The 21,277-nt window shown below is 40.5% G+C and overlaps 1 protein-coding gene across 1 annotated transcript; it reads left to right on the top strand.

The window, feature by feature from the left end:
- Nucleotides 1-42: 42 nt before the first annotated feature.
- TMEM249 (transmembrane protein 249) lies at nucleotides 43-11,536 on the top strand. The gene is made up of 6 exons (XM_036742197.1): nucleotides 43-63; nucleotides 461-608; nucleotides 818-912; nucleotides 7,485-7,680; nucleotides 8,478-8,563; nucleotides 11,308-11,536. The coding sequence occupies exons 1-6, from the start codon at nucleotides 43-45 to the stop codon at nucleotides 11,500-11,502; spliced, it is 741 nt and encodes a 246-aa protein (XP_036598092.1). The 3' UTR covers nucleotides 11,503-11,536.
- Nucleotides 11,537-21,277: the final 9,741 nt, after the last annotated feature.

Below are 21,277 nucleotides of genomic sequence, written 5' to 3'. Positions count from 1 at the left end.
GGTTGCTTTTCCTGCTGTTCCATCCCCCCCATACCTGGGACTATGAACAGGCTTTTCTTTCAGGTATGTCCAGAAATGTTCTAGACCTGAGAACCCAATAAAATGCCCACTCTGACCCAATCCTTTCTCAATGGCCCTGCTCTCTCTTTTATCCCATCTACCTCATTATCTCATCCTTTCTTTGAGACCCCCATCTTCTCTTTAAGTGTCCATCCTACCTGTGGAGCCCATTCTCCCTGCTATGACCCTGTCATCCCCATGTGATGCTGTCCTCTATTCCATATCCCTGTTTTCACCCCGTAAGCTTAACCTCTTTCTGTGCCCTCCATCCTCTCTCCATGTCTTTATCCTGCCCTTTACCACATTCTCTCCTCTACTGCTCAGATCTAGTCCTTTCCCAATATTGCCTACCTGTTCTGATGACTCTCTATTCTCCCCACAACCTGTCTTCCTCTTTCAGTCCCCCAAGACCATCAGTATCCCTGGCAGTGGCAGTGTGGGCAATGGCTTTGAATTATGGGACATTGGCTGCTTCAGCACTGAGCGCAATCTTGCCAAGAAGCTCAAGAAAAATCCTTTTTATCCCTTCTTTCGGCAGCAGACTAATGGTAAAGAAGGGTGCTGGGAGCACTGGGGAGGGAGGGGAGGGAGGGAGAAACAGGGTCCTATTGGATATTGGAACATGAGAATGTGGGAAACAGAGGAGACATTGGGAAGGGCTCAGATGACAAGAGGGGACAAGAGGTATTAATAATACTGGAGTAGGGAAAGGGCAGAAGACAGCTATGATCTAACACTCTACATGTTCATCCCACAGTGTATGTGCTAGAATACTATCAGGACACCTTATGGAAGGGGATTCTGCTTTTTTTGACCTGCATTGTACTCCTGAGTCTTGGAGTCTTCAAGAGGGTATGAATCCCCGTATCTTCTTCCTATGTAGTCTCTATACCCTTTTTTGACTCTTCCCTCCTATTGCTCCCACATTCTCATCCATTTCCTCCCCATCTGTTCCCCATGAAGCCCTCAGGCCATGTATCTGTTGCCCCTCATTTTGGCTCCATGGCCAGCCCACCTCCTTTTCCAATCCTACATTTTCTGGATCATTATACTTTATGCCACTTCTTGCCATCAAAGTCAAGTCATCTTTGGCAATATGCTACCGCCTCCTGAGATGTGCCATATATTATAATTCACTCTGTGCTCCTTTGTGTCACTCACAAATTGTGATTTATCCCAAACTGTGATATTCTGTGATTCATTGCTGTATATAATCACCAGAAGATAATTAAGAAAACAATAACAATTATAGCTAGCGTTTTATATAATGCCTTAAGTTTTGCAAAGCACTTTACAAATATTGCCTTATTTGATCCTCATGACAACCTTGGTAGGTAAATACTGTTATTGCTTCCATTTTACAGAAGAGGAAACTGAGGCAGACAGAGGATAAATGACTTGCCTAGGGTCACATAGCTGGTAAGCATCTGAGGCTCAATTTGAACTCAGGAAAAGGAGTCTTCCTGACTCCAGGCCCAAAATTTTATTCACTGAGCCACTTAGATGAGTTTTTTTTTATGTTTTTTTAATTTAATATATTAGTTTTCAGCATTGATTTTCACAAGAGTTTGAATTACAAATTTTCTCCCCATTTCTACCCTCCCCCCCACTCCAAGATGGCGTATATTCTGGTTGCCCTGCTCCCCAGTCAGCCTTCCCTTCTGTCACCCCACTCCCCTCCCATCCCCTTTTCCTTTCTTGTAGGGCAAGATAAATTTCTACACCCCATTCCTGTGTATCTTATTTTCTAGTTGCATGCAAAAACTTTTTTTTCTTTTGAACATGTGTTTTTAAAACTTTGAGTTCCAAATTCTCTCCCCTCTTCCCTTCCCACCCACCCTCCCTAAGAAGTCAAGCAATTCAACATAGGCTACATGCGTATCATTATGTATAACGCTTCCATAATACTCATGTTGTGAAACACTAACTTTATTTTGCTCCTTCCTATCCCCCTTTATTGAATTTTCTCCCTTGACCCTGTCCCCTTTTGAAAGTGTTTGTTTTTGATTACCTCCACCCCCATCTGCCCTCCCTTCTATCATCCCCCCCTTTTTTTTATCTTCTTCCTCCTTTTTTCCTGTAGGGTAAGATACCCAATTGAGTATGTATGGTATTCCCTCCTCAGGTCAAATCTGATTTACTCATTCCCCCTCATCTGCCTTCTCTTCTCTTCCTACAGAACTGCTTTTTCTTGCCACTTTTATGCGAGATAATTTACCCCATTCTATCTCTCCCTATCTCCCTCTCTCAATATATTCCTCTTTCATCCCCTAATTTGATTTTATTTCTTTTAGATATCTTCCCTTCATCTTCAACTCACCCTGTGCCCACTCTCTCTCTCTCTCTCTCTCTCTCTCTCTCTCTCTCTCTCTCTCTCTCTCTCTCTCTATATATATATATATATATATATATATATATATATATACATATATACACACATACACATATACATACATACACACTCACATATACATATATACATAAACATATATATATTCCCTTCAGCTACCCTAATACTGAGGTCTCATGAATCATATCATCTTTCCATGTAGGAATGTAAATGAAACAGTTCAACTTTAGTAAGTCCCTTGCAATTTCTTTTTCTTGTTCTTTTTCTTGATTACCTTTTCATGCTTCTCTTGATTCTTGGGTTTGAAAGTCAAATTTTCTATTCAGCTCTGGTCTTTTCACTGAGAAAACTTGAAAGTCCTCTATTTCATTGAAAATCCATATTTTGCCTTGGAGCATGATACTCAGTTTTGCTGGGTAGATGATTCTTGGTTTTAATCCTAGCTCCATTGACCTGAAGAATATCGTATTCCAAGCCCTTTGATCTCTTAATGTAGAAGCTGCCAGATCTTGGATTATTCTGATTGTGTTTCCACAATACTCAAATTGTTTCTTTCTGGCTGCTTGCAGTATTTTCTCCTTGATGTGGGAGCTCTGGAATTTGGTGACAATATTCCTAGGAGATTTCTTTTTGGGATCTGTTTGAGGAGATTTGAAAGATGATATCTAGGCTCTTTTTTTGATCATGGCTTTCAGGTAGTCCAATAATTTTTAAATTATCCCTCCTGGATCTATTTTCCAGGTCAGTGGTTTTTCCAATGAGATATTTGACATTGTCTTCCATTTTTTCATTCCTTTGGTTCTGTTTTATGATATCTTGATTTCTCATCAAGTCACTAGCTTCCACTTGCTCCAATCTCATTTTTAAGGTAGTATTTTCTTCCGTGGTCTTTTGGACCTCCTTTTCCACTTGGCTAATTCTGCCTTTCAAGGCATTCTTCTCCTCATTGGCTTTTTGGAGCTCTTTTGCCATTTGAGTTAGTCTATTTTTTAAGGTGTTGTTTTCTTCAGTGTACTTTTCAGTATTTTTTTTTGGGTCTCCTTTAGCAAGTCATTGACTTGTTTTTCATGGTTTTCTCGTATCCTTCTCATTTCTCTTCCCAATTTTTCCAAATCCTTTTTGAGCTCTTCCATGGCCTGAGACCAGTTCATGTTTTTCTTGGAGGCTTTTGTTGTAGGCTCTTTGACTTTGTTGACTTCTTCTGGCTGTATGTTTTGGTCTTCTTTGTCACCGAAGAAAGATTCCAAAGTCTGAGACTGAATCTGGGTGCATTTTCCTAGCCAACTAACTTGACCCTTCAGTTTTTCAGCAGGGTATGACTGCTTGTAGAGTTAAGAGAACTATGTTCCAAGCTGCCACACCAGCACTCCTCCTTCCCCAAGAACCCCCAAGCCGGACTGGACTTAGATCTTCAGCAGGCTCTTCCCTCCTGTTCTGATCCGCCACTTAATTCCTCTTCCCAGGAGGGCCTGGTGCTGGAAGCAACTGCAGCTGTAGTTCTGTAAGCTGCCCCACCTCCACTGCCCCCAGGGTGGTGGCCAAACCACGAACTCCTTTTTTCACTCTGTCCCTAGCAGCTTTTCCCACTAACTTTCTCTGTTGTCTTTGGTGTTTGTGGGTTGAGAAGTCTGGTAACTGCTGCAGCTCACTGATTCAGGGTGCTAGGGCACGCTGCGTCTGGCTCCTGGTCTAGTTGGTCCGTGCCACCCATGCTAGGCTCTGCTCCGCTCCACTCCCAGCTCCATGTGGGATAGACCTCACCCAGAGACCATCCAGGCTGTCCTGGGCTGGATCCCTGCTTCCCTCTGCTATTTTGTGGGTTCTGCAGTTCTAGAATTGGTTCAGAGCCATTTTTTATAGATTTTTGGAGGGACTCAGTGGGGAGCTCACGCTAGTCCCTGCTTTCCAGCCGCCATCTTGGCTCTGCCCCCCACTTAGATGAGTTTTTGTGTCAAGAATCAAGTTGGGACCATTGTGCAACTACCCAAATGCAGCCCAACTTACTCTCTTCTTGCTATTTAATTCTGGGTCCAAATCATTATTCTCTACCGTGCCTGTTCAAGATTTGTGTACTGATAGATGAACTCTGTGGGTCATCCATCCAACTACACGTCATGCTTGGCAATAAACATTCTTCAGCCACTTAGTTTTTCTTTTGTGGATTGTTAGGCCGATGGAGTGGCTATGTTTATAACTGGGGAGCCTCTTGACCCAATAACATCTACAAATAGGAACAACTGGAAGGCTCTTGTTGTTCAGTTGTTTCAGTCATGTCTGATCCCTTGTGACCCTATTTGGGGTTTTCTTGGCAAAGATATTGGAGTGATTTGCCGTATCCTTCTTCAGTGGATCTAGTGGATCCATTTTGCCATGCAGTCAGAAGTTAAGTGACTTGCCCAGGGTCACATAGCTTGGAAGTATCTGAGGCTGGATTTGAACTCAGGTTTTCCTGACACCAGGCCCAGTGCTCTGTCCACTGAGCCACCAGCTGCCTCATCTGGAAGACTAGGGAATTCTGGTATTCTCCATGACGATATCAAACACCTTGCAACTGCCAGCATTTGTTGTTGTTCAGTCATTCAGTTGTGTCCACCTCTTAGTGACCTGATGGATGTTGTCAATGGGATTTTCTTGGCAAAGATAATGGAGTGGTTTGCCATTTCCTTCTCCAATGTGTCTCCATTTTACAGATGAGGAAACTGAGACAAAGAGGAGTTAACTGACTTGCCCAGAGTCACACAGCTAGTAAGTGTGTGAGGCTGTATTTGAACTCAGATCTTCCTGATTCTAAGCCCAGTGATCTAACCACTGTGCAACCTAGCTGCCCTAGCCAGTATATGCCTCTAATTTTATGCCTCATTTGATGATGATAATCAGAAAATCACTGAACAAAGTTATCTCAATGGCTGTGTCCATCAAAGGATCTTGTCTGACATTATGTGTGTGGGAAATACCTGGTTGGAGGAGAACCTTTAAAAATGTGCTTTGTTCTACTGAATTAAATACTTTCTTGAAAACCATAAACAATACACACAACAAAATTAGTTTTCGATCCAAGATATGGTCTGTTGGGAAAAATGTTCTTTAAAAGCCTGACTGTTTGTTTCTTACATCTTTATCAAAGTTACCCTTGATATGTGCATGGTCCATTTCACAGAAGTTTTATAAATCTAAGAAAGTAGCCAGGTGAGCCAGTAGTTGATGATGTCTTCTCAGTCACCGTTTGATTTTTATTGGAAATAATATTGTCTGTAATTTTTTCCCCTCTGAGGCCTTATCCTGGTGTGGAGACAAATTTAGGTTCTTAAAGGTCATTGCTGCAGAAGGGATTTCTAACAAGCTACATAGTGACAGATGCGTTGATAGATACCAGATGTGATCCTAGCAGATGAAGGTACATGTTTTTCAGAAATCCAGCATAGCCAAGTATAGTGATGCATTACCAGTAGTTTGGCCAACTCATGATTAATCCTCCATTCATAGCGATCCATGTACCAAAGAAAAATACCAAGTGTTTCCTCATCCTGGATGGACTCCTTCCCTTTCTACCATGATGATGGAAGAGTGCTGTAAAAGGGGCAGAGTGGGTTAAGAATGACAGTTTTTAGGCCATCTATATGGATTAATTTTAACTATCGGTGCTCTAAATGATCTCAGTCCAGTGACCATCAAGTCAATAGACTTCTGGAGGTAGTGAACCACATCAGTGCTGACGTTCTTGTTATCAATGAACTCAAAAAGTCATGAAGAAGTTATATAACCAACACCATTTTCTTCAAGAAGAGAATCATAAAGTGCCAGACATGGCAAGCACTGAACATCACACACACACACACGCACACACGCACACACACGGCTGTAACTGACTGATTACTGATGTGCTACCAGTGTAATTTCCAAATCAGATTCCCTTATAGGTAATAGGATTGTCTATTTACAGCTGAAATAGACCTCAGAAGCTATCTAGTCAATCCCATTTTATAGTTGAAGAAACTCAGGCCCAGGAGAGTCAGGCAATCGTCACAAAGACAATAAGTATCTGAGGTCCTGGACTCCAAAGCCACTATTCCTCCTCCTTGTTTAATGATGTTGTTTATTGATATCAGGTGATTCATAAAACAGGGAGACATGCAAGCCAAAATGGTTTGTAGCTGTCATAGAGGACATCCTTCATAAATGGTAAGGTCTTCCAGATGCTCTTGTTTGTGAATGACATTCTGTTGAAAACATTAGACCCCCCCACCCCGTACGCACATTGAACATTGCAGAGCCTCCTTAAGGAGATACATAGCCACTCAAAGGAGATCGGCATAACAATCCACACAAAAAACAAACAGATGAGAAATGTGTATCATTGAAACTATGACACATAGTTGAATGGCTAGCACATTGAGTTGGACCGTTAGCATATACATATTGAACAAGAATTTCTGATAGACTAGGAGCTGAACTCAGAGTTGAATAGGAATAGGAGAGTGGTCTGGATTGAATTTGGTAAATCCCACAGCACTTCCTGTGATCCCAGGTTCCTCCCTGACACAAAACCCATCCTTTCAATGTCAGTATGGAGATTAAACCACAGAACACCACAAGGCAACGGAGAGATGCCCAGTGGGCATAATTAGGCCACAGCATATGACTTGTTTACAAGAAGTGGCATAAAAGATATCAGTCCAGGAACTGTAGGGTTGGAAAAGGAGGCGGGCTAGTCACCTAGCCAGAATAGGAGATAATGGATGCCCAGACCAAGGGCTATATTGGCTCCTATGGAATATTAAAAGACCTAAAGGGAAGCCTCCAGCAGATTGGTAGATTCTTTGTGGGAGAATCAATGGGAAGACACAGACAAGTACGGAACAGGATGAGAAAATGTGGATGGGTAGCATCCCCATGGATGAAGCTGAAGCTACACTGAAACATTGAAGTTTTGTCTCTTGTATTTTCCTGATACCCCCTATATTCTCTATACCCTACATCCTATCTTTTCACATCCAGCCACCTTCGGCTCCCTTCCATCTCCACCCCGCCTTCTGAGGTTTTGAGAGTTCATCTATAACCAATCTTGGGCCAACAGGTGCACGATCAGGATACATGGGGTTTCCCTGCTTATGGGGTTGGCATTGGTCTATGGCTTGCACTCTCTTCTTTGCCAAGGCGCCGCCTAGTTTTGAACCACACTCGTGGGATGTACCACTTCTCCATCCAGGGCCGCACTGTCTGTCAAGGGCCCCTGCACCGCATCTACATCCGCCTTGCCCTTCGATCTGATGGTATTTGATATGAGTGGGAGCAAGGAATCTGACCAGGGAGGTGGGGACCTACTTGGGGACAGGGACAAGAGTCTAGGAATAAAGGAACAGTAAGTTGGGGACTGGGATGGTATAGGGCTAATGAATTAGAGACAGGGACAAAGATGAGAAACTGCAAACAGACAGGCAGCTGGAGAGACCTAGGGATGGAGACAACAAGTTCAAGGCAGGATTATGGAATTAGGGACAGAGAAAGACAGTGCTCAGGATACATTCCAAGAGCCAAAGAATGGGTTTGAGAAACTGGGCTGGAGAAACTGCGAACAGAGTTAGAGAGCTGGAAAAAGAGAAAAGGAGCTCAGCTTAGGAGCAGAAAGTGGGGAACAATGCATTGAAGTTGGGAATGGAGACAGGGAGTTAAGAACAGGGACAGGATTCTGGGGAAGAGAATCATTAGAGCTGGGCTGCTAATAATTGGGCCAGGACATTATGATGAGGGCAGGGATCTGAGAATATGTCCAAAGAACTGGGATGGGGGCCAGAGGCCAGAAGGTCCTAGGATGAAGGCCAGGGAGATGGAGATGGCCACAGGGATGTGAAAACTGATGACAGAGTCAAAAAACTTAGGACACAGTTATGAAGTAGGAAACGGGGATAGTGAGTCGAGGATTGTCACTGAGGGCTGGGGGACAGTGTTTGGGATGGCAGAATATAGGGGACAGGTCTCGGGTCCCCTTTTACTTCTAAGTGGGGGAGATAGGGAGGAGGACAGTCCCTGGCTGTGAAGACAGCTCAGAAATTCCCTCCTCTTCTTGTAGCCTATGGCAGGTGCTTCTTCCAATTGGTCCTCTGTGGTTACAAACTGGAGCCGCTGGTACTGGTTAAGCTGTCAGAGCGCTATGAGGTAAGGACTTCACCCCAGGCTCATCTTTCAAACTTCACTGACCTCCCCTAGCCCCTTGACTTTCCTCTCATTTCTCCCCTCACCTGCTGATCTCTTCTCTCTGGCCTCCAGTGATGTCCACTCACCACTCCTAATCTTTTTATACCATGGTTCCCCAGCCAGCCCCCTGACCTCTCTCATCACTAACCGTTTTCATTGCATCAGACAACCCCTTGCATAGATTAGATTTTTAAAATGGGAATCATTTATGACCCAATTAGTCAATCAATAAACCAATCAGTCAGCATATGCCTATTATATGACAGGAACTGTACTAGTTGCTTGGGATACATATACCAAAAAATGAAATAATCCCGATTTGAAATGGGAGAGACAATGGGAACACATAAATATTAAATTAACAAATAGAAACAATTACAAAGTCCTTAAATACAAGGTAGCTTGATGGGGAGTGGGTTCTAGCAATTTGCAATCAGGAGTGACTTCATTCAGAAAATGCCATTTTAAAAGAAGAAAGGGATTTTGTGAAGTGAAGATAAGAAAAGAAGTCATTCCAGGCATTCAGGATGATCAGTGCAAAGGCCTGGAGAGGGGAGATAGAGTATTTCCTTAGTTTCCTCATCTGTGAACTGGGGTTATTAATGGTACTTACTTCCCAGGATTGTCGTGAGAATAAAATATTTGCGAAGCTGTTTACAAATTTTAAAGTGCTATAGATATTATTATGAATATATTATTATAAATTATTAACATTATAATATTAAACAACATGTTTATTATTGTTATTATTATCAATATGTGTGAAGAATAGGGAGAAAGAGAAAGCTCATTCATAGAATGCAGGAGGGGGAGCAATGTCCAATAAAGCTGGAAAAGTTGGTTGTGGCTGGGTTATATAGTTAAACAGAGGAGTTTATGTTTTATTCTAGATATAATAGGAAATCACTGGAGTTGATTGAGTAAAGGAGTCATAGTGAGATCCGTGCTTAAGGAAAATTATTTGGCATCATTTTATAGGATACCTTTGAGGCAGGGGGATCAGTTAAAAGACTATTATAATAGTTTCAGTCAGGGACAGAGGAAAAAGTGACAGGAAGGAAGAGACAGAGAAAGGGGAAGAAGAAGCAGAGCACAAAGAGATGGAGAAAGAATGAGAAAGTAAAACAGAGGAAAAGACAGGAAGCGAAATGAAGGCAGAAAATGAAAGGGGAGAGGCACAAAGATGGAGATGGAAGAGAAACAGAAAAGGAGACAGTGCTTAAGTGAGACACATGGAGTGACAAGGAGTCAGGGTCACAAACAAAGAGAGTAAGAAGGTGAAACAAGCTGAGAAAGAGAAGTCTATTTAGGGGATTGTATTAGCAAGCAGGATGGCCTGCTAGCACAGCTTCTTTGATCTGCTTTTCTAAAGGAAAGACAGCTTCAAAGGGGTCAACAATCATACTTTAATACAGATAATGTAGAAGAAGTAGAAGAAGTGAGTATCCAAGAAAGAATCCAATACACAGGGCTCCAACTGTACATAATCACGAGACCAGGAAGTGCCAACATTTGGGTTCACAAAGTGGGGGTGGCACTCCTTAACAAGGGATACCCAGAGTCTCATCTGGCCAAATCACACAGACCTCAGGTGAACATTCTTCACACGAGTGAGCCCCAAAGCAAAATCTTGCCTCAAAATATATATACACTTTTGGCTAATAGGCTCAGAGCCAGAAGGCTTCACAACCTTCTTGACTCAGTGCCTAATTATCTTAGTACCAAAAGGTGTGAAAGCCTTCCTGCAAGAAAGCCTCCTAGTAAGCAAGCTTTCCTTTAGGCAAGTTCCTTCTTCAGTGGGCTATATGTGACTTGGGATGTATCACGGCTGTGAACTGGGCCAGAGCTCAAAGCAATAAGACATCTGTGGTTGCAATACTTGTGTACCTTTAGACCTAGGGACACAGCCCCTGTTCCAAGGGAAAAAGAGAACACATGTGGTCATGTAGGCCTATTGATGGATAGGGAAGATTTTATATTCCATTAACCCTGCAAGGGTGAGGCAGACAGGAAGAGTCAGAGGGCAACAGGAAAAGAGACAGTAAGAGGGTGGGATAGTCAGAGATGTAGGGTCACACCCAGAGACATAGTGTGCTCATGACAGACGGTGACTTGTTTAACACATATCAGCCATTCATTCAGCTTCATATATACTGAGTTCCTGGATAGAAAAACCTGGCCAGGCTCTGGGGGTGGGGACCCTAGTTTCTATAAGAATTGGAGACTGTGGGTCTTTTCTAGGAATGTGAGCCACCAGGGCCAGTGGGAGGTCCCTCTTTTAAGTAGGTCCATTACTGCCCAGACTATGACCCCTCATCAGCCATTCCAGGATGGGCAGGGCCTAGAAGGTTTTTTTTTTTTTTTTTACAAGAATGTCTCCATCTAAAATACAAAACAAAACAGAAAAGAATGCTTCCATCTCCCGACTTCTTAGCTCACACTGTTCCTCTCACAGCCCAAGGAGGCCTAAAACTTCTTGATAACAATCCCATATCTCCTTGCCATCCTTATTTTATACATGAGAAAATAGACCCAGAGGATGAAAGAAAAGGGCTTTTCCAAGATTACATAGTGAATCAGGGCTAAATACTCATCTCCCTCAAGTCTAGGCTCTGAGAAACCAAATTCTAGATCTTTCTGGGTCCCTGCTCCCCTCAGATAAGGCCAGACTCCTCTCCATCATGTTCCTTTCTTTGCCTCTACAGCAGTTGGAATTCCTGGGTCGCCATATTGCTCGTAAGCTGAACATCAACTACTTTGACTGCATGGCCATGTCCTACCGCCATGTTGTCCGTCACTGGCCATTGGGATCTATATACAGTCCTGGAATTATTCCCCGCCGCCAATCTACCTATTCACCCCGCTATAGCCTTTCTCACGAAGAGGATTCGATGGTCTGAGATCATCCAACGTAGATTATGAGAATCTAATTCTAATCCCTCCTTCTCCAGCATTCCACCCAGATGTCTCAGGTCTTTCTCTTGCCTGTCTCTTTCCCCACTGGAAGTCCTTACTACCCAGCTCTGCTCATCCTCTCTCTCAATAAAATGACTTCCTCCCAGGCCCCTCAGGTCTAAGTGTTCATCTTTGTCATTTAATAGCTCATGTTCATATGATGTCCTATTTTTGGCAAAGAGATTTTTCAACAATAGGCAGGTAGTAGAAGAATTATAATGTTCAACTTTACAAATGGGGAAACTGAGGTTTAGAGAAGTCAAGTAAGGTAGTAAACACCATTAATGTCCATCAGGATTCAAATTTAGGTCTCCTGAGTTGAAGACCAGTGCTCCTTCTGCCTCTTCAGACTCTGGGTAAGTAGGGGACAGCTCTCTCATTAAGCTGGAACCAGGTCCAGGCTTGACCCACCCCCCAAGTGGAGGAGTGTCTATCAGTTGAACAAACAGATTCAGTACACATTCATTGAGGAGGTACAGCTGTTAAGTTCTGCCCTTGGGTTCAAAGAAGCAACTACCCGAGTACAAGATGGGAAGGCATACTTCTATAGCACCTGGGGTACTCCCCTGTAATGAGAAGAAAATCTACATTAGGTTCAAGGTGCTCAAAAATTCATAACTCAACCATAGTCTTTGCCAATTTGTTTACTTTTACTAACCAGCCAGGAGGTACAAAGGCATTTAATGAAATAGGAGAGTAATAAAAATAAAGGATTTCCCCCTTAAGCCTTCTACATAAACCATCCATAGCAAGAGTGGAAAAACCTATGTAATGTGCAGAAAGGCCCACACATTGGGAGCATGTGTGGCTAGGCTGTGTGGTGGGACAGCTTATATCTTTGTCACTACATTGCTGTGCTACCAGTGACTTTTGGTGATGTCATTACACTGCTCCCACTGTGTTTTCTGCTGGGGGGGGTCGGTAGGTGTTGCTCCTCAGTTATCTCAAGTACTCACTGGCCTCTTGGTCCCATATCTCCACTGGTTTTCATGGCTGCCAAGATTCTCTCTGCTATTAGCTTCTTGGTTTTATCTCTTCAGTGCATCTACTTACCATCTCAGTTCCTCTCTACTGAGGTTCAGTAACAAGCCTCTCTCTTTTAAGAGGAAATTTATGAGGGTCGAGCCAAAAAGGCAGACTGAACTAAACATTTCTGCTGAGCTCTCCCAACCCAATCCTCTAAATAATTTCTAAAAAATATGCCAAATCAAATTCTGACTGGGATAACAACAACGAAATCACAATAACTCCGTTTTCTAGCCCAGGGCAGCTTAGGAGGACAAAAATGTCTGTGGACATTAGGGTGGGAGTTGGTTGAGAGTATAGCTGGATGTGGGATCTGGAGGCAGTGGGAGCAGCAGCATGTTGGCAGCAGGAGTTGCTCAACGGGTCAAAAAATATATTGCAGGGAACACCTATGTTAGCACGGGGTATAAAACCAGGGATAATTGGCAGTTCTTTCATCCATCACCCAGTTCCAGGTCATAGTTCTGGGGTAAAGAGGAGTGGTTAAGGTCTGTGGTTGTGAGGGAGCAGAGGACCTACCTGGTAATTAACCTGAGTACAGACTAGGAGGATGGTGACCAGAGTTCTCCCCATATCACACTACCTTGGAAGCATTAAAAACCTACAGGTCCTAAGAGTTAGCCACAGAAGCTTACCGTCCCTCCTCCCAGCCCCAGAGGCAAGCAAAGCCCAACTTTAGCATAAAATCCAAAATCAACAAGTAGGCTGGGAAAAGGAGCAAACAAATTTGATCACAAAAACTTCTATGGTGACAGGGAAGCTCAAGATACAAACTCAGAAGAACATGACAATATCTACAAGCAAGGCCTCAAAAATGCAGACTAAATCTAAGTCCAACAAGAATTCTTAGAAGAGCTAAGGAAAGAAATAAAAAAGAGCAAAAGATGATCTTTAAAATCAAGAGCAGTAGAAAAAATAGGGAAAAGAAATGAGAACAATGCAAGAAAATTATGAAAAGAGGATTAACAGCTTGGTAAAAGAGGTATTAAATCTCACTGAAGAAAATAACTCCTTAAAAGTTAGAATTGGTCAAGTGGAAGCTAATGATTCCATGAGACATTAGGGAACAATAAAACAAAGTCAAAGAACTGAAAAATAGAAGAAACTATAAAATATAAAAATGAAAATAGATTGAGAAGAGATGATTTAAGAATTATTGGATTACCTGAAAACCATGATTAAAAAAAAGAGCCTAGACATCATATCTTAACAAATTATCAAGGAAAATACTCATATCATAGAAGCAGTAGAGAAAATTAAAAGAATCCATCAATCACCTCCTGAAAGAGGTGAAAGAGATCCCTCCTGAAAGATACCCAAAAATGAAAATTCCCAGGAATATTATATCTAAATTCCAGAGCTCCCAGATCAAGGGAAAATCCTGCAAGTAGGCAGAAAAAAAAATTCAAATATCATGAAGCTAAAGTCAGAATCACACAAGATTTAGCAGCTACCACTCACTATAAAGGAACAACGGACTCAGAATAGGAAGGCAAAGGAGCTAGGATTATAACCAAGAGTAACTTAGAATAACTGAGTGTAATTCAACAAGGGAAAAAGTTGACATTTAATGAAAGGACTTTAAAGCATTCCTGATGAAAAAACTGGGGATAGACAGAAAATTTGACATTCAAATACAAGACTTAAGAGAAACATAAAAAGGCAAACATGAAAGAGGAAACATAAGGGACTCAATAAAGTTAAAATGTTTGCAGTCTTTTTTTCTTTTTTTAAAAATAGTATTTATTTTTAGTTTTCAATATTCACTTCTAAAAGATTTTGAGTTCTAAAATTTCTCCCCTTCCCTCTCTCCCTCCCCAAGACAGCATGCAATCTGATATAGGTTATTCATATGCATTCATATTAAACATATTTCCACATTAGTCATGTTGTAAAGAAGAATTAGAACCAAAAGGAAAAACAAGAAAGAAAAAATAAAAAAAAGAAAGAGAGAGAGAGAAAATAGTATGCTTCAATTTGCATTCAGACTCCATAGTCCTTTCTCTGGATGTGGATAGCATTTTCCACCATGAGTCTTTTGGAATTGTCTTGGATCCTTGCATTGCTGAGAAGAGCTAAGTCTATCAAAGTTGTCATTGTACAACATTGCTGTTACTGTTTCCTGGTTCTGCTCACTTCACTCAGTATCAGTTCATGTAAGTTTTTCCAGGTTGTTCTGAAGTCTGCCTGCTCATCACTTCTTATGGAAGAATAGTGTTCCATTACATTCATATACCACAACTTGTTTAGCCATTCCTCAATTGATGGACATCCTCTCAACGTCCAATTCTTGGCCACCACAAAAAAAGCTGTTATAAAATTTTTGTACATATGGGTCCTTTTCCCTTTTTTATGATCTCTTTGGGATACAGACCTAGAAAGTGTTTTGTTGGTTCAAAGAGTATGTTTTCATTCCTATATGGGAAGATGATACATGTAACTCCTAAGAATTTTATCATTATTAAGAATGTTAAAAGGAGTGTACATAGGCAGAGGGCATGAGTGTGAGTCTATTCTGTTGGGATGATCTCAGAAAAAAATGGAAGGGTGAGAAAGAGGGATGCACTGGGAGAGGAGGAAAGGGAGACAAAGAATGAGGAAACATCTCACATAAAAGAGGTGGGCAAACCAGGGTTTTTAAAATAGAGGAGCAAGTGATGGAGAGCAAGCAATGCTTGAACCTCACTGTCATCTGAAATGGTTCAAAGAGGGAACTATATATACACATATATTCATCACACACACACACACACACACACACACACACACACACACACACAAACACAGAGTTGGGTATAGAAATTCTTCTTACCCAAAATGGAATTTGGAGGGGAAAGGAAAAGCGGTGGTAAGAGGGAGGGTAGATTAAGGAAGGGAGTAATCCAAAGCTAAACAGATTTTTAAGGAGAGCAAAAAAAGAGAAGGATAAATAGAAGAGAATAGGATGGAGGAAAATACACAATTATCAGTCACAACTGTGAATGCAAATGGGATGAACTCATAAAATGGAAGGTTATAGTAGAATAGGTTAGAAACCAGAATCCAACAATATATTGATTACAAGAGACACAATTGAAATCAAAAGAAACACACAGAATTTTAAGAATAAGAGACTGGAGCAAAATCTATTTTGCTTCAGCAAGTAAAAAAGATGGGGTAGGGGCAGCGAGGTGGTACAGTGAGTAGAGCACCGGCCCTGGAGTCAGGAGAACCTGAGTTCAAATCTAGCCTCAGACACTTGACACACTAGCTGTGTGACCTTGGGCAAGTCACTTAACCCCAATTGCTCTGCCTTCCTCCTGCAAAAAAAAAAAAGTTGGGGTAGCAATTATGATCAAGGACAAAGCAAAAGCAAAAATAGACCTCATTAAAAGAGATATTCAGGAAAACTACATTTTGCTAAAAGGTACCATAGACAATGAAGTAATATTATGACCACATATTTAGGGTATAAAAATCTCATAAACAAATGCAGAAAAGCAGAGATATTAAATGCACCCATTTTGGATCACAATGCAATAAAAATTATATTTAGTAAAGGAAACTGAACAATCTAATCCTAAAGAATGCTATCTATAGCTATCTTTAGGTGCATGATATAAAGTAAACACACACAAATCATTTGCATTTCTGTATATTACCAACAAAACTCAGCAGGAAGAGCAAGATAGAGAAATTCCATTTAAAATAACTGTGGAGAGGGTGGAGCCAAGATGGAGAAAAGGCAGCAACTCGCCTGAGCTCTCCCCAAACTCCTCTGAACACCTTTAAATAATGCCATAAAACAATTCCTGGAGTGGCAGAACCCACAAAAGGACAGGGTGAAATAATTTTCCAACCAAAGACAACTTAGAAAGTTGGCAGGAAAAATCTGTCACACCAGGGTGAGAGTGGAGCACAGTTCAGCACAAGTTGTGCCAGTGTAGACCAGGCCTCAGCAAACCAGGAGCAGGCCTTGGGAGCCAATGAATCAGCAGCAGCAGCTGCTTCCAGAGCTCTCAGCCCACAGATGGTAAAGGGGTCAAACAACTGATCAGGAGGAGATAAAAAGGGTTTCTTTGCAAGCACTGGGTGCAAGAATCTGTTGCTTAGCCCATACTCAGATCTGGGTAGCAGTTCTGGGTAGCAGTCCCAGGGAAAGGAGGAGCACTAGAACACCTCAGCTTTGAAGCTGCAGTAGAGCAGGAACCCTTGTCACAGTTCCAGGACAGAAAGAGTGCTTGTGGTCATAGACCAGAGCACAGGCCAGGAGAGTAGTAAACACACCTCTCCTTAGGTCATATCACCTGGGAAGAACTGAAAACTTCCAGGTCCCTAGCAGTATCTCTGCAAACAGCTGCACCAAACCCCCGAAGCTTGGGGCTGTGCGCCCTCCATCCTGGAAGCAGAGCCACACTTTAACAAAGAATTAAAAGTCAAGAAGCAGACTGGAAAAATGAGGAAACAGAAACAAATTCTGACCTTAGAAAGTTACTATGGTGACAAGGAAGATCAAAACACACACACACACACACACACACACACACACACACACACACACTCAGAAAAATATAACAAAGTCAAAGCTTCAACATCCAAAGCCTCTAAGAAAAAATATGAATGGAAGAGCTCAAAGAGGATTTTGAAAATCAAGTAAGAGAGGTAGAGGAAAAACTGGAAAGAGAAAGAGAGAGATACAAGAAAATCATGAAAAAAGTCAACAGCTTGGTATAGAAGATACAAAAAAATTACTGAAGAAAATAACACTTTAGAGGTACAAAGAGCCAATGAGGAGAAGAAGGCTCTGAAAAGCAGAATTGGACAAAAGGAAAAAGAGGCACAAAAATTCACTGAAGAAAAAAACTCCTTAAAAAGTAGAATTGGCCAAATAGAAAGGGAGATACAAAAGCTCACTGAAGAAAAAATTCTTTAAAAATTGGAATGGAGCAAATGGAAGCTCATGACTTTATGAGACATCAAGAAACAATAAAATAAAACAAAAGGAATGAAAAAAATAGAAGAATGTGAAATATCTCATTGGAAAAACAACTGACCCAGAAAATAGATACAGGAGAGATAATTTAAAAATTATTGGATTACCTGAAAGTCACGATCAGAAAAAGAGCCTTGACATTGTATTTCAAGAGATTATCAAAGAAAGCTGCCCTGATATCCTAGAACCAGAGGGTAAAATAGAAATTGAAAGAATACGCTGATCACCTCCTGAAAGAGATCCCAAAATGAAAGCTCCCATCGATGTTATAGGCAAATTCTATTGCTCCCAGGTTAAGGAGAAAATATTACAAGCAGCCAGAAAGAAACAATTCAAGCATGGTGGAGCCACAGTCAGGATAACATAAGATTTAACAGCTTCTACATTAAAGGCTCAGAGGACTTGGAATATGATATTCTGGAAGGCAAAGGAACTAGGAATCACCTACCTAGCAAAACTGAGTACAGTCCTTCAGGAGAAAAATGGATATTCAATGAAGTAGAGGACTTTCAAGCATTCTTGATGAAAAGACTAGAGCTGAATAGAAAATTTGATTTTCAAATACAAGACTCAAGAGAAGCATAAAAAGCTAAACAGAAAAGGGGAATTATAAGGGACTTGATAAGGCTAAACTGTTTACATTGTCGCATAGGAAGATGATTCTTGTAACTCATAAGAACTTTCTTCTTATTAGGGCAGTTAGAAAGAGTATACGTAGACAGAGGGCACAGGTTTGAGTTGAATATGAAAGGGTGGTATCTAAAAAAAATTAAGGAGTGAAAAAGAAGAATGCACTGGGAAAAAGGGAAAGGGAGAAGTAGAATGGGGTAAATTATCTCATATAAAAGAGGCAAGAAAAAGCTTTTTCAGTGGAGGGGAAGACAGGCAAGGTTGCATGGAGTGAGTGAACCTTACTCTCATCAAAATTGGTTCAAAGAGGGAATAACATATACAATCAATTGGGTATAGAAATCTATCTTACCCTACAGGAAAATAGGAGGGGAAGAAGGTAAAGGGGTGGGTAATGAAAGGGAAGGCAGATTGGGGGAAGTGATTATCAGAAGCAAAATACTTTTGGGGAGGGACAAGGTGAAAGGAGAGAGAGAATAGAATAAATGGGGTGGGAGGGAATAGGATGAAAGGAAATAAATTTAGCAATCATAACCATGAAAAACAATTTTGAAACACATTTTCCTGATAAAGACCTCATTTCTCAAATGAGAACTGAGTCAAATTTATAAAAATAAGAGCCATTCCCCAATTGATAAATGATTAAAAGATATGAACAGTTTTCAAATGAAGTAGTCAAAGCTATCTATAGCCATATGAACAAAATGCTCTAAATCACTATTGATTGGAGAAATGGAGATTAAAACAGTTCTGAGGTACTATACCTCATACCTAGATTGCCTAATAGAACAGAAAGGGAAAATGCCACTGTGGGAAGGAATGTGGGAAAAATGAGACATTAATGCACAGTTGGCAGAGTTGTGAATCAACTCAACCATTCTTTACAGCAACTTGTAACTATGCTCAAAAGGCTATAAAACCATGTATACCCTTAGACCTAGCAATACCACTACTAGGCCTGCATCTAAAGAGATATAAAAAACCAAAAAAGGAAAAGGATCTATATGCACAAAAATATTTATGGCAGCTTTTTTCTGGTGGCAAAGAATTGGAAATTGCAGGCCTGCCCATTATTTGGAGAATGGCTAAACAAATTGTGCTATGTGATAGTGATGGAATACTATTGTCCTATAAGAAATGATGTTCAGGATGTTCTCAGAAAATCCTGGAAAGACTTACACATTGAAGTGTAAGTGAAAATGTATTATGTACAAAGTAATAGCAATATTGTAAGATGATTGTAGGCTGTGAATGACTTAGCTATTCTCAACTACACAGTGATCCAAGACAACTCTGAAGGACTTATGATGAAAAATGCTATCCATCCCCAGAGAAAGAACTGATGGTGTCTGAATACAGATTGAAGCATACTTCTTTTACTTTATTTTTCTTGAGGTTTTTTATTTTTTTGGTCTATGTTTTCTTTCACAACATGACTAATATGGAAATGTTTTGCATGACTTCACATGTATTACTTATATTGAATTGTTTGCCTTCTCAATGTGGGGGGAGGGAAGAAGGAAAAAATTTGGAACTCAAAGTTTTAAAAACAAATGCTAAAAATTATTTTTACATGTAATTGGGGGAAAATAAAATACTAAATAAATTTTTGTTTCTTTGGTTTTTTTTTTTGGAGGGGGGAAGGCGGGGCAACTGGGGTTTAAGTGACTTGCCCAAGGTCACACAGCTAGTAAGTGTGTCAAGTGTCTGAGGCCAGATTTGAACTCAGGTCCTCCTGGCTCCAGAGCCAGTGCTTTACTCACTGTGCCACCTAGCTGCCTCCCTAAATAAATTTTTAAAAAATAACTGTAGAAAATTCTTGGGAGTCTTCCTGCTGACCCACACACAGCAACTACAGCAACACAATTACAAAACACTTCTCACAGAAATAATGACAGATCTGAATAACTGGAGAAATGTTCATTGCCTATGGTTAGGCCTAATCAATATAATATAAATGACAACACTGATTAAATTAATTTGTTTATTCAGTGCCATACCAATCAAACTATCAAAGAATAATTTTATACAGGGTATCCCTAAAGTCTGGACACCTAGGAAAATTGACAGCAATGTGGAGTTATTGCATCAAGTTCACATGAATCTTGCAAAGCGCATCAACCTTTGCATCACAAATGATGGAAATAATTTTGAAGATGTTACTTGTTAATATTCCAATTAAATAAAATGTGGTTGAAAATTTCATTCATTTCATTTCTTGAAAATATGCATTTTTGTCTATGCATCCAGACTTTAGGAACACCCTGTAGAGCTAGAAAAATAATAACAAAATTCATTTGAGGAACAAAATATGAAGATTATTAAGGGAATCAATAATAAAATGTGAACAAAGACAGCCTAGTAGTATCAGATATCAAACTACATTACAAAATGCTTATCATCAAAGCAGTCTGGTACTAGATAAGACACAGATGGCTGATAAGTGGAATAGATTACACAATATATAGAAGTAAATAACCATAGTGAACTAGTATTTGCTAAACCCAATGATCCAAGCTATTGTAGCAAGAACTCATTATTCAACAAAAACTGCTGGGAAAATTGGAAATCAATCTGGCAGAAATGAGGCATAGACAAACATCTCACAGTGTTTACCAAGATAAGCTCAAAATAGGTACATGATATAAAAAGCAATATCATAAGCAAATTAGGACAGCATGGAAAAAAATTCCCTACCAGCTCTATGGATAAGAGAAAATTCATGAACAAACAAGATACAGAGAGCATCATAGAAGGTAAAACAGATAATTTTAATTACAATAAATTTAAAACATTTTGCACAAACAAAACTAATGCTGCCAAATATAGAAGGAAAGTAAGAAACAGGGAAAAATTTCTTTATAGAAAGTCTCTCTGATAAAGGTCTCATTTCTTAGTGATATAAGGAACAGAGCCAATTATACAAAAATTAGAGCCATCCCATAGTTGATAAATAATCAAAGAATATGAATAAGTAGTTTCAAGAAGAAATTAAAACTATCCATAGTTACACGAAAAAATCCTCTAAATCACTAATAATTAGAGAAATGCAAAAAACAACTCCGAGATGCCACTTCACACCCATCAGATTA

The sequence above is a fragment of the Trichosurus vulpecula genome, chromosome 1 (genome assembly GCF_011100635.1).
Source record: "Trichosurus vulpecula isolate mTriVul1 chromosome 1, mTriVul1.pri, whole genome shotgun sequence".
NCBI lineage: Eukaryota > Metazoa > Chordata > Mammalia > Diprotodontia > Phalangeridae > Trichosurus > Trichosurus vulpecula.
This window is presented reverse-complemented; position numbering and strand designations above follow the sequence as displayed.